Below are 13,858 nucleotides of genomic sequence, written 5' to 3' on the forward strand. Positions count from 1 at the left end.
TTCTCGGACGTTTAAGAATTCGATTTTCTGTTTACGCTAGCTGATGCTTTGCACAAGACCAGCATGTATCATTAAAGTTTTAATCTTTATAAGTGTAACAAACACCTGCACATATCAAATAACACCATCATTCAGATGAAGGGATAAAGAATGCCGTGGCATTTTCCAACACGCTCTTCAGCCCTTTAATGTGAGTCAATATCCTATTAGGCCTTGATGTGGGCTGTAAGAGGTTTGCACCCCTTCACCTGCTGCCATTGAAGACAACTTTTATCTAATGCGGTTCATCACATGGCCTTTGTCAGAAGCCAGCAGACAGCACGTAGACTGAAAGACCTCAGAGTATGTGAATAGATTTGAACTCTGATCTCAGGGATTAGATACAACAGGGACTGACCTTGTGATAATTAAAGGGACAGTTCACCCAGAAATTTTTATTATCTTATAGTTTACCTACCCTCATGCTGTCCTTGATGTACATGACTATCTTTCTTCACACATTTTTTTTTGTAAAATAATCCGTCTTTTTGAGTCAATATAAGGCCATTGAATGGGTGTCGCTCGGTTGACGCTTGAAAAGCCACACATGGCGAATTGGGGATCATGACGTTAATCCATACGACCCCAGTGGATGAACCATTGTCTTCTGAAGCGAAATGACAGGTGTGTAAGAAAAGTACTAAATCATTGCTTCCGGTCTACTGTCATACGAGCGTTCATGAGCGGGATATTGTGGCACGTGACGTAAGTGCGTTGTGAAGCTTCCACAGATAAATATCAGGTCTTCTGTGCTTCCACGCGCACTTTACAACGCACTTATGTCAAGCTAAACTTGTGAACACACCTAGTACAGTGAGCCGTAAGTGATTGTTTATAGTTAAAAGAGTTTAAAATATTAGTATTTTTCTCTCACACACCTATCATTTAAATTCAGGAGACATTGATTCATCTACTAGGGTCGTATGGATTGCCGCTACGATCGCTGTGTGTGGTTTTTCAAGCGCCAACTGGGCGGCAACCATTCACTTGCATTATATGGAATCACTTAATCTGAAGAAAGAAAGTCATGTACATCAGGGATGGCATGAGGGTGAGTAAATGATGAGAGAATTTTCAGTTTTGGGTGAACTATCCCTTTAAGGGCAAAGAAGGAAAAATCCTTTGAAGCAAGCATTTGGTTTGGAATAAGAATGCAACAATTTGTCTCCAGCTAGCTAAAACAAATTTTGTAATATCGTAGGGATTTCACTGTCATACTGCTACAACAGGCCGGCTATGAAAGTGACTTTGTGTACTTCATTGTAACCCAAATAGTCATTTTATCCATCACCATTACTGTTAGCCGTCATGTTGTGGATCAAGTGTGGGATTGAGAAACAATCACGTAGGCAAAATGTCAACATGGGATTGTGGAGACACAATGAAGATGGAAAATTTTTGAGTAGGGATTATTATGAAAAATCTTCGCTTTACAATGTTTGTGAAATCTTTCAATAAAAGAAATGCGTGATGTTTCCAAACCACGACATTCCCACTGAATGTTTGGGATGGTAAATGTCCCTTTGTACCCTCATTGACTCTCCACATGTACGGGCAGGTCAGGAGGTAATTCATCTGCCTTTAGAGGGGATTACTGAGTGCTTCAAGTTAAACGCTTGGGATAAACACACTTCTCTGCTCCTGCTCTCTGATCTCTCTGTTGCAAAATGTGTTGCAGTGTACGAGGGAGGTATTTTGCAGCATGCTGTGAACTCACTCATTAGCACAGTGGGACTTCTCTGTTTGAATCCCCACACAGATCGAATGTAAACACACTGACACCAATAAACAAATGGAGCTTTGGTATTAAAGTGCCATCCAGAAGATGAGTGCAAATTGAGATGCAAATATTGCTTTTTTTTAGTTCAGAGCCGAACCATGTTAATTGTGTGGTTATAACATTATTTAATTGCTGAATTATAAAATCAGGCCATGCAAAGCTGCTATTCTGTTTTTCACAAAGGGAGAGAAACATGCTGATGGAAATAATCCCTCCTATCTTATTTCCTTAACAGTGTTATCAATCTTCCTTATTTCTCAGTCAGGTTTCAATGCTTAAACAAATTCATATCTGATATACAAAATGTAAACACTTTCACCTTGAGGGCTGAAAATGACAGTCTGTAACTCAACCAGTTATATCTCACTTGTTTCATAATAATGCTTCCGGGGTCCGACTTTTAGAGATTCATAATGAAGACTCTTTATATAGATCTATTCATTCTGGGCTGTTATTTCCTTAGTCAAACATAAGACTGATACAAAACTGTAATTTAGCCTCACAATTAAACTCATTTTCTATGCAGTTTCTCAGAGCACTTTTCTCAAGCGCAATCTGAAGACTTCAGAAAGTCAGAACTAGAGTTAGACATCAGACAGATGTAAACATGACAACAAAAGTGCTGAAAACTGTTTTAAAGTGTTGTCGTGCCCTTTGCAACACTGGTATTTCTTTCTAGAGATACAACACAATCTCAGCAAAAAAGGTTCCTCTTTTCAGGATACTGAATTTTAAAGATAATTTAGTCAAATCCATACGAGCTTTACAGATCTTTATTGGGAAGAGTTTAAACAATGTTTTCCACACTTTAATATTGACACCCCCTTTGTTTAGAGGCTCATTATTTCATTTATGTTCATCAAATGTCCGTATAACTTGTTCAGTTTGAATCAGTACTTAAATATTTTTATGTTCAATCAGATGTTTACACTTTAAGATATTTGCTTTGAAATAAAAGCAGTTGAAAGTGAGAGGGTGATTCTTTTTTGCTGAGAAACTTGACCAATAGACAATACTGAGTGGATGCAACCAAAAAGACTGCCATCTCACCTCACTTGCAACATTAGCTTCATCTGGATCCAGTGACTGATATAAGAAAACATCATTCATAACTACTGGAACTAGTTTAATTTCATCCCATACTTATGGACTTTTAAATTAAGATTAGGCTACATATGTCATTACACATAACCCATTATTTGATGTTAGTTTGTGCATTAACTAATATTAACGGTGAGCAATACATTTGTTACAACATTTAATGATCTTTGTTAACATTAAGGGGTTAGTTCACCCAAAAATGAAAATTCTGTCATTAATTAGCTACTCACCCTCATGTCGTTTCAAACCCGTAAAACTTTCGTTCATCTTCGGAACACAAATGAAGATCTTTTTTTATGACATCTGACTTAAAGGGATACTCCACTTTTTTGGAAATAGGCTCATTTTACAACTCCCCCAGAGTTAAACAGTTGAGTTTGACCGTTTTCGAATCCATTCAGCTGATCTCCGGGTCTGACGGTACCACTTTTAGCATAGCTTAGCATAGATCATTGAATCGGACAGGACCATTAGCATCTCTCTCAAAAAAATGACCAAAGAGTTTCGATATTTTTCCTATTTAAAACTTGACTCTTCTGTAGTTACATCGTGTACTAAGACCGACGGAAAATGTAAAGTTGCGATTTTCTAGTCTGATATGGCTAGGAACTATACTCTCATTCCTGCGTAAGAATCAAGAAACTTTGCTGCCGTACCATGAGTCCAGCAGGCGTAATGATATGACGCAGCGCCTGAAAATAGGTCTAATAGGTTAGACAAACTTACTCCCGGTCACGTTGGAAGTTACCGAGCTGGGGACTATTTTCAGGTGCTGAGTATAGTTCCTAGCCATATCAGCCTAGAAAATCGCAACTTTACATTTTCCGTCGGTCTTAGTATACGATGTAAAATGAGCCTATTTCCAAAAAAAGTGGAGTATCCCTTTAAAGCTTTCTGTCCCTCCATTGACAGCCAATGCAACTACCACTTTCAAGCCCCAGAAAGCTAGTAAAGACATAAAAGTAATCCATGTGACTCCAGGGGTTTACCCTAAATTATATGAAGTGACGCGATTGTTTGCGAAAAAAAAAATAATAAAAAATTACTACTTTATTTACAAAATGATAATCTCCCGAGAACACCATGCATGCGTGTTCTGTTGACGCGTGGTAACTGAGGTTAAACCACTGGAGTCACATGGATTAAAGGGATACTCCACTTTTTTTGGAAATAGGCACATTTTATAACTCCCCCATATCACTTTTCCTTTTCCGTCGGTCTTAGTACACGATGGAACTACAGAAGAGTCAAGTTTTAAATAGGAAAAATATCGAAACTCTTTGGTCATTTTTTTGAGAGAGATGCTCCTGTCCGATTTAATGATCTATGCTAAGCTATGCTAAAAGTGGTACCGCCAGACCCGGAGTTCGGCTGAATGGATTCGAAAACGGTAAAAACTCAACTGTTTAACTCTGGGGGAGTAGTAAAATGAACCCAAAAAAGTGGAGTATCCCTTTAATGAATGATGTATCTACTACCTTTCTGAGGCTTGAAAGCTGTAGTTGCATAGGCTGTCACTGGAGGGACAGAAATCTCGCAGATTTCATTAAAAATATCTTAAGTTTGTGCTCCGAAGATGAACGAAAGTCTTACGGATTTGAAACGACATTAGAGTGAGTAATTAATGACAGAATTTTCATTCTTGGGTGAACAACTTTAAAAAAAAAAAAAAAAACAGTTAAATTGTTAGTGCATGTTAGCCTAGGTCCTTTAAATAATATTAACAGTTAAATAACTATTTTAATTATGTATCAATAAATGTTAAATACTTTAAGTATTTTTCATTGTTAATTTGTAGCTTCCTAATGTTAACAAATGGAAACTTATCTTTAAGAAAATCTTCAGCACATGTCCCTATGCTTGACTCCTTTATAGACATTAAGCATTATCAGAACTATTTTCTGACAAGCCAGTTTTACAACCTATTCTAGAACTGCATTCAATCTTTTTGCAGTTGCTCCATCTAGTGGCAACCCATTTTATTTTCACTACACAGCCGGAAGAACAAGACACGGATCAGTATCAAACTAGATTTATTATATACAGTAGTAAATGGCCAACACAGGATCCTCTGCTCTCCCGAACACCACTGCCATTCCCATTACATTTCTCACACATGTTGAGTTGACTGTGAAGCTGCTATTTCACCAGGATAGTGTTTAATACTCTTGATATGCCAGAAAGGCTAAATGAGAGGGATGTTCCAATATGATGTATTTGTAAAGGGCAAAAAGTATGACAATAAAAACAAGGGGAACACTTCATTTGTATATCATGAAATCCAAACTTAGCAGACAGCAAACTTTTAAAGACATACTCAAAGCTTTTAAAATTAAAAAATGTCTACTAGAATACGATCCACAATCGAGCTTTATCAAACCTGAGGTGTCAGAAACACAATGCTGCAATGTCGACATTTGAAATTGTCCATAAAAAGGGAGTCTTAAAGTAGTTTACCGCGATCAAAGAAAATCTGAGACCATACAAAGTAGTCACAGACATCCTTTCACAAAACTTCCCTCCTTGTATATAAAAATAGATGGGGGAGGCGCAACATACGTACATAATACAAAAACGTATATAATAGGCATACAATAAACTCTAAAGGTGGGGGAGGGAAATAACATTAGTAACTCATTTCCAATTCGGTTCAGGGAGAACATTGCAAAAATGGAAATGAGGTCTTTGGATGATTAAAAGAGAGAAAAAAAAGACAAAAAAAAACTATTAACTTAAACATTAGATTTCCAAAACCTTTTCCATTTCAGCCCTGAACGGTGGTGGAAGTGAAGAGGAGCACAAAAAAACCATCATCCACATGTGCTCCATCTTTAGCACGTTCCTCCTGTCTGCTGCTGGAATACATCGATAGTGTCTTCATCTTCCATTTCCAGCTGAAAATTCACAGGACACGAAAAGATGGAGAAACATTTTAATGTGAGGCCTAATAACGGAGCTTTTGTGCCTGAGCTCAAGGTTTTCAAATACACTTTCTATGACAAAAACATCATCTTAAGTGTTTGGTTGATTGTACAAATTGATTACACTTGTTTTACAGATATTGCATCCTCAAAGACATTTGAAGTCAATTAATACAACTGAACTAGAAAGTCACCATAGCAAGAGAGCATACATTTGTTTATTAACCAGTTACCGCTTTCATAAGAACCTGCTCACAACTGTAACAAATGCAACGATAAAGGACAAACCTGTGCAGGTGTGTCTGTCTCATTGATTGGCTGACCATCAAACCTGAACCGTATTTGCCTTATGGATAAACCCTGAAAAAGGTAAAACAATAAATCCAAGTTATAGTCCTGCTCATCAATGTACAATGCTTCACGAGTGCAGACCTCAGAATCACTGGAGCTCAAGCTTATGTCTCACCTGTCTTTCGCAGTATGCCTTCATCAGTTTGCTGAGGGGGGTGTGCCTTTTGATTTTGAACTGGACCACAGATCCATCCTGACCTGCCACTTTCAAATTGATGTGGTCATTTTCAGTCTTCACGCCCTCCTGAAATGAAATATGCAGAGCAAAATATACAGATAAAAGATGTTAATAAGCATGCAGGGTGTTGTTTTAATCACACATGAGGGTCTACACACACACATCGTTAGAGTCATTTGCGCTAATGCCACATTGTCCATCACATGCAGGCGCTGTATTAAACATGAGATGTTCCTGACCTGTAATACGGAATAACATGCTTTGAGAGGTTATTAACGCGATAAACAGCAATACTTGAGTCTATAATAGCTGTATTAGTTCAAACACTACTAAAAAAGAGCTACAACCTGAACAACTGCGCGAGAATTCAGACAGTGTTTCCCTTTCAGTGCAACTGCGTTTGGCGCAAAGTTGAATCAACTATCCGCCATGAAAGAAAGCCAATCTGAGCATCTTGTTGATGCTGAAATGAAGAGAAACACTGCCTGTTTGATTGTTAGCGACGAGATATGTAATGGTCGTCCATGTAATTGGATGGATGGCTGAGTTAAATGGCCACATGCGGAAAATGCGCAAAATCTTTGTTGAAAACCTCTTTGTTTCCCTTCTAACCACATATAAAGTGCAGGACCCAGACAATCTACATTCATGCATTATAATCACATCAAAACATTCCTCTCCATGCTACTGGAGCTCAGAACACAGAGACATGCATGTACCTTTGGTTTCTCTTCTGACATTTTTGTAGAAATGTAAGGATTTTTCCTGATAATGTGGATGTGACGGTAACACAACAGCGCTACTACCCGCTTCTGTCCTCCCCGCGCTCAGCAAGAACGCGCAAACTGAATTCGCCCATTTGATTGGAGCGGGTAAAACCACGTGATTCCCAGCAGGCAGCTCTGGCCCGAGAACGCGCAAAATCAACTCGTCTATTTTATTGGACAGTATGAAACCACGTGACCAATCCTCATGTTCTTCTTGAGGTCTTGAGGTCAAAAACAAGTGAAAAATAATTACATATTTAAATAATAGTGTGCGCATTACTTTTGCTTAATAAAATATATTACATTATTATTTTTGGGGTGTCAGGTATAAAAACTGAAAACATTGTTAAACACACACACACATATATATAAATAAAATCACATACATAATCACACATAATCTTCAATCTTCTAATATATAATCTTCAATAAACTTTCACAACCACAAAACAACATGAAAAAAGTTTTTTTTTTGTACAAATAAAAGTACAAAAAAAGATTGTGCCACTTGGAAAATTACTCTAGGTCAAATCTATACTTTCAAAATTAAATATGAATGACCTTATTGCAAAAAAGCATTTAGTTTCAAAGCTGAAACTTGCTATAACTTACATTAATAATAAAATAATTCTTATTTGTCTAACAACAGATCAGTACTTCTACTTCCTAATAATCTACAATAAACAGTAACAAATGTACAATATTCACTTTTATTCATCGTCTCTTTCTCCCAGTTTATTTGGCTTTGTAAATTGCACTGATAAATCAACCCTTTGGTAATTACAATAAGCTAGTGATTAAAACATTGACAAACACATAACCTAGTTATATTGAAATATCACTTTACCATTTATGCAAGACATGTCCTAGTTTAATCTGATTAAAAAGCTACAGCAGTAAACGACATGTACTGCCAACAAAAAATCAGGTCTGGCCCAATGCAGACTCAATTATCAACACGTCTCGCTGAATTTATGTTGTCGCTTATTTGGATTTGCAAAAAGTCATCAAGGTACTACATTTACAAAGCTTTTTTTAAAATACAACGTCTAAATTGTGTTTTGCGTGCAGATTTGTTAAAAATCCAGGTATGAATAAATCAAATTTCAAGCAAATGGCAACGATGTATGCTTGTGTGGCCAGCCGGCAACTAGTACAATCAAATAAAAATGTAGTGTTGGATAAGCAAGGAAATGTGACAAAAGTCAACAGCGGAGCATCGTCACAAGTTTCTTAGCTGTTCTCAAATCTGGAGTACTGGTTATCCTTTGTCAAACCTGAAAGAGAGTGAGTAAAGTTCAAACTCTGAAACACAGTGTAACTAACATTTATAAGTTAACTATAAAGGATACTTCTATTTATTTTATACATAATTTATGATTAAAGGAAAATCTTACCATATTTCAATCGCATTTCATCATGTCTCTGCCTCATCTCTGCTTTCCTGCAACAAAATGATTTTTTTTTTTTCATCAAGACAAGACTCAATGGTCTCCACATTTATTAACAAACTCAAATGTGTGGAATTTTCCCACAACAAATCATACCTCTCCTCTTTGCGTAAACTTTTCAGATGAGCTTGTCTCTCCATTCGCTCATCATTCCTCTTAGACCTTTCAGATTATTAGGAGAAATTTGTGTTTAGTCATTTCGTATGTGCTCCAATGTGATAGCCATTATTTATTAATAATTAATAGCAGTAAAGCATTTGATATATTATATATATCAAGCGGGCGGCAACCTCCCTGTCTCTCTCTTGAAACCAACGCCGCTTGAGGCTGGATGCAGAAGTGAGTCAAATCTGTATCTCCCCCATGTTAAAATACCCAACTTTACAGCAGAAAAAAAAAATGTTTACAGCCTGGTGCAAAAAGTGGCTTTGGTCTATATAGCTTATTTTTCCCTTCATGACAACTGTGAGGGGGGTGAATTTTTTTATAACTCATCCGTTTAAATTATAGTAAGCCTTAAAATTTCTGCAAAATTAAGGGTGTCCACTTTAGAGTGACGGGTGGATTCCCGCTGCAGTGGTCATTAGTCATCATTAGCCGTTTGTCTGCTGTTTGTTAGCCGTCACGTTACCGCAGTTCACTGTCTGACTGTAAAAGCAGAGAATGTCTAATAAGGCGAGAAGTTTCACTCTCAGTACACTTCCGGCTTCTGAACTGGTTGCAGTTCCACTCTTGTTCCATATGAGGGCGCTCACAAGGGCGAGTGCAGAATGAATGGAGGTCTATGGCAGTATACCCATCAAAATCCACTTTTCTCAGGATATAATTTTTTGTCTAGTAATTTGAATATTGTATTCGAAAGGAGATGCAAAGAAATTACACATTGCTGGGTGTTTGCTTTAAAAAGTCTTTTAAAGTGTCAATGACGTCATACACATCGTACGACCAGAGATACTGCTTTACGGCAATCCTTCAGTCACTTTGGTGCTTTCGTGCTCTGCGCTTTCTTTTCTCTCGAGGCATCGACAACACACAGCTGACACAGGTAAATACACGTGCTAGACGAGTTTTTGTTTTGTTTGTTTCTGGTCCCACTTCGGATGCCACGATGCCATCAAGCGTCTTGATACGGTCTCTGGCCGTAATCAGTCCTTCACTGACCAATCAGCGTTCATTAGCAGAATGCTAGCGTGTTATGGGCAACAACAACTCAACCTGTAAGAAATCGAAAGGACATAAGTACTCGTTTATTCAACTTTCGACCTATAACCCATGTTGAACTTGCAAAACCTACTATCGAATCTGAGATTTCTCAACGGCAATCGGGTGAAAGAGACAAATTTAGCCGTCTAGCCCCATAGACTCCCATTCATTCTGCACTCATGGGCGATCGCCCCCAGTGGAACTCTGGTGGAACTACAACCAAAATTCGGTACAATAGACTTAATAGAGCTGGTAAGTCCCGCCCCCTTCGCTAACCCCGCTGGACCTCTAGGTTGAAAAATCGTCAATGCAAGTGAATGGGAGAAAATAATTATTTTCACATAGGCGACATGTAGTCTTTCTCGTTATGTCTTTTCCACAACTGCTAGCCGAAGAATCATACCATATACTGTCAAACTCGTAACATGAAAGATTATATAAAAAATTCACAGACAACATATGTTCACATTCATGGCACAATTCAAACGGGACCAGAAAATAATTATTTTCTCCCATTCACTTGCATTGACGATTTTTCAACCTAGAGGTCCAGCGGGGTTTTACGGAAGGGGCGGGACTTACCAGCTCTATAGGGAGTGGGCAGGCTCTCCGTAGACGGGCTCTGGTAAAAGTAAATAAATTCGGGAGTGACGCGTTGCCAAGATGGCGACGGTCGGCCACACCCACTTTAGGCTTCAAAAACAGTCTTCAGAAACCTACGGGTGACGTCACGGACACTACGTCCATATTTTTTTACAGTCTATGAGTATATATCACACACATATATATGTATATATATATATATATATATATATATATACAGCCACATGTATCTAATCAGCCAATTACATGACAGCAACTCACTGTTTGTATTTAAATAGGCAAATGCTTAAGAGATATGACTGGATATCATTATTGCAGTGATTATGTTTCGAACATGTTATATGTTTGGCAACAGTTCTTCTAACCCTAACTGATGGAGTGTGTAGCCTTTCATTTATTAAACAACCATGGATGAAGACACATCATGGCCATATTCCAGGATGACAATGTCAAGATTCATCAGGCTCAAACTGCGAAAGAATGTTTGGGAGGGACGGGAGCATGAAGAATCACTTTCACACACGTCTGGCACCTCTAGTCCAGACCTTAAATTCAATGAAAGTCTTTGGGATGTGCTGAAGTAGACTTTACAGAGTGCTGGATTCTTGCATTGTCAATTCAAGAACAAAAACTGATGCACCTCTTGATGGAAATAAATCTTGTGATGTAATTTCCATGTTATCACTGAATTCCTACTTAGACACTACAGAAAAAAAGATATAAATAACTGGCTTTAAACCTTTTTGGGTGAAAACACTAATGTGCCTAAGACTTTTGCACCCCTACATTGCCTTCCCATAATATTAAAAACTTTAATCACAAGCGCTGGTTTTCATCTTACCCAATGTTTTCACATTTACAGCAGCAGAAGCAGCAGACGAATATGGCGATGATGATCAACCCGGCGATCACGGAGATGGTAATGATGAGAGTCTGGAAATTCACTGTGATTCATACGACACAGAATTGATGTGATCATTCATGTCCACAACTTGTACTCCAAAACAGGAAGTATATGCAGAAGGTTAAAATTCCCTTGACTCATTTTACAAGAGTTTAAATGGAGTTCAAAGTAATAAAGTGAATGAAGTTAAAGCTACTGTGAACTATGGACTGAGAATAAAGTTCTAGTTTTAACAGTTCAGCATACAAGTTTATATTCCCCATGCAGAATGGAAGATCATTATTTACTTATGTTTTATGTAAGGGGACTAATTTGACAACAGATATACATTCAACAAGACACAATATTAAATACATTTACACAAATTATACTGTTCCTTATTTAAAACACAAAGGGAATGTAAACCGATGAGAAATGGGAAACGTAAACTGTGCATGTTCATGATAAAAAAAATGCACATGATACATCCATTAAGACATTAAACAAATGACAAGATGTTTCCCGCTGTGTGTGTTATTATCAGTCTTACTCCAGCACATTCCCCATCGTGCATCTGAGAGAGGACAGACACTGTGAGACGGTAGAACGCTCTTCACTGGATAGTCAATGCATTTCTGGCTTGAGATGCACCACAAACACTGAACAAAAGATAACAAACACAACCATTATGTACATTTATGTCACAGAACAATCGTGTATGATTTTTCACCAATTATTGCTGTCTGTATAACAAATACTATGGGGTTTGGAAGTGCTATCAGTGAATAACACATGATATGCACACTGACAAATCCTACCGAAACAATCTTCAGACATTCTTCACAAGTTGTGTTGGATTTTATAGTGCAGTCTGTGAAAAGAAGGCAGTTTTAGGGACAAGTCTGACATCAATGTTACAGCTGATTTCAACCATAGTTTAATAAATGAAATCTAAAACATATGGCATTGCTCAGAATTCTATTTTGAATGAAAATGAAACATATTCTCTACAAGCAGTTATATAAAATATTCTCCCTGACCTCTTAAAACTCCTTTAAGTTTTCTATCATGTGATTTAAACAGGGCACACACTCTCTCTCTGCCTTTACGTCATGATCGGATAAAATTTAAATTTTCCAAGGTTACGGTTTAAAATTGACCATAAAAGCATCAACAAAACACGTTTTGAACCCATTTAGTCGTTTACGCTCAAAGTCTTTCAATAAGTAAAGCTGTCTATGCTTGGTCCCGATGTTTTACTGAGCCTGAGTCATATGATCAGCTGCTCAGAGGCACATTTGCAAACAGTATGCTTATACGTGACTTATTAAGACGTTACCATTTCCAAGAAAATAGACGATGTAGAACGAATAATTCGGGAAAGTGTGCTTGGTAACGTTAGATAAACAAACTGCAAAAAAAAAATAACTCTTCGTTTGAAAACCTTACAAGCTGCCTATACATCATTTTGGGCAACATGTGCGCGTACCGAATCTGAAAGCTCATTCCCAAAAAAATTATATATATATGTAACAGTTAACGTTATTGAAGTAGCCATTGTTGTTTTACCGTTTCAACGGTTAAAAAGCTTGTAAACAAACAGCACTGTGGCCGAAACTTACTTGTTACTGGACTTGTCGCCTGAGCAAAAACAACAGCAAAACTGAAGACAAAGAAAACAAAAGACGGTAAAAAAGTCCGAGTTTGGATCATGTTGGCAAACGCAGCGGATCTGTGTTGGTTTCAGCCCTGGTTGGTCATGTGTTTTCTGGAAGAAAGGATTGAACCTCGTCTTTTCAAGAACCTCCCAGTTTCGAAATAGTGGTTTATGGTTAAGCAGGATTTATTTGAGGCACTGATTTACAAGTTTATTTTCTTTCAAATTACTGACTATTTTCTGACTGTTTATTATTATTTTTTTTTAAAGACGTGTTGGCTTCTTAAACTTATTTAGACAATATTATATAATACCTAAAAACATCAATTATTATTCATTAAAATAAAAATATGTATTTAAATACATATTCTGATCTGTTAGTATTTTTTAATGGCTAATGTTTGTAAAAAAAAAAAAAAATAATAATAATAATAATAAATAAACAAAATATCTGTCTGTCTCTCTTCTTCAAATTCGCTTTATTGGCCTGACTGTAAATAATACAATATTGCCAAAGCTCGGAATACATATAATTCATATAATCAAAAAAAAAAACATAACTTACATTTAAATAAACAATGTATCAAATCAGAACATGTGTGAACATTTGATACCACAGTGTTTTAACACACACACACACATTCTTGTACATCTATCTTTATGAGGACATTCATTGACACAATGCAATCTCTAGCCGTTTACCCTAACCTTACCCATCACAACTAAGTGCCTAACCCGAACCCTTACCCTAAACCTAATTTTAACCTTATTCCTAAAACCAAGTCTTGACCCTCAAACAGGCCTTTAAAGGGGTCTCAGAAAGTGAGGACTGGCCAAAATGTCCTCACTTTACTCTCTTTGTCCTCACTCCGATGGTCTAAAACTCAAACTGGTCCTCACAAAGATAGTTGTACAAGTACACAC

The 13,858-nt window shown here is 37.2% G+C and overlaps 2 protein-coding genes across 2 annotated transcripts; both read right to left on the bottom strand.

Moving 5' to 3' along the window:
- Window positions 1-4,936: 4,936 nt before the first annotated feature.
- Window positions 4,937-7,279, bottom strand: sumo3b (small ubiquitin like modifier 3b). The gene is made up of 4 exons (XM_084422330.1): window positions 7,090-7,279; window positions 6,308-6,436; window positions 6,130-6,201; window positions 4,937-5,814 (listed from the first exon to the last, which is right to left on the bottom strand). The coding sequence occupies exons 1-4, from the start codon at window positions 7,108-7,110 to the stop codon at window positions 5,752-5,754; spliced, it is 285 nt and encodes a 94-aa protein (XP_084278456.1). The 5' UTR covers window positions 7,111-7,279; the 3' UTR covers window positions 4,937-5,751.
- An 84-nt stretch (window positions 7,280-7,363) lies between these two features.
- Window positions 7,364-13,097, bottom strand: pttg1ipb (PTTG1 interacting protein b). The gene is made up of 7 exons (XM_084422329.1): window positions 12,900-13,097; window positions 12,096-12,148; window positions 11,828-11,936; window positions 11,236-11,338; window positions 8,685-8,750; window positions 8,535-8,581; window positions 7,364-8,414 (listed from the first exon to the last, which is right to left on the bottom strand). The coding sequence occupies exons 1-7, from the start codon at window positions 12,988-12,990 to the stop codon at window positions 8,371-8,373; spliced, it is 513 nt and encodes a 170-aa protein (XP_084278455.1). The 5' UTR covers window positions 12,991-13,097; the 3' UTR covers window positions 7,364-8,370.
- Window positions 13,098-13,858: the final 761 nt, after the last annotated feature.

Source organism: Rutilus rutilus (genome assembly GCF_951802725.1).
Source record: "Rutilus rutilus genome assembly, chromosome: 10".
NCBI classification, from domain to species: Eukaryota; Metazoa; Chordata; class Actinopteri; order Cypriniformes; family Leuciscidae; genus Rutilus; species Rutilus rutilus.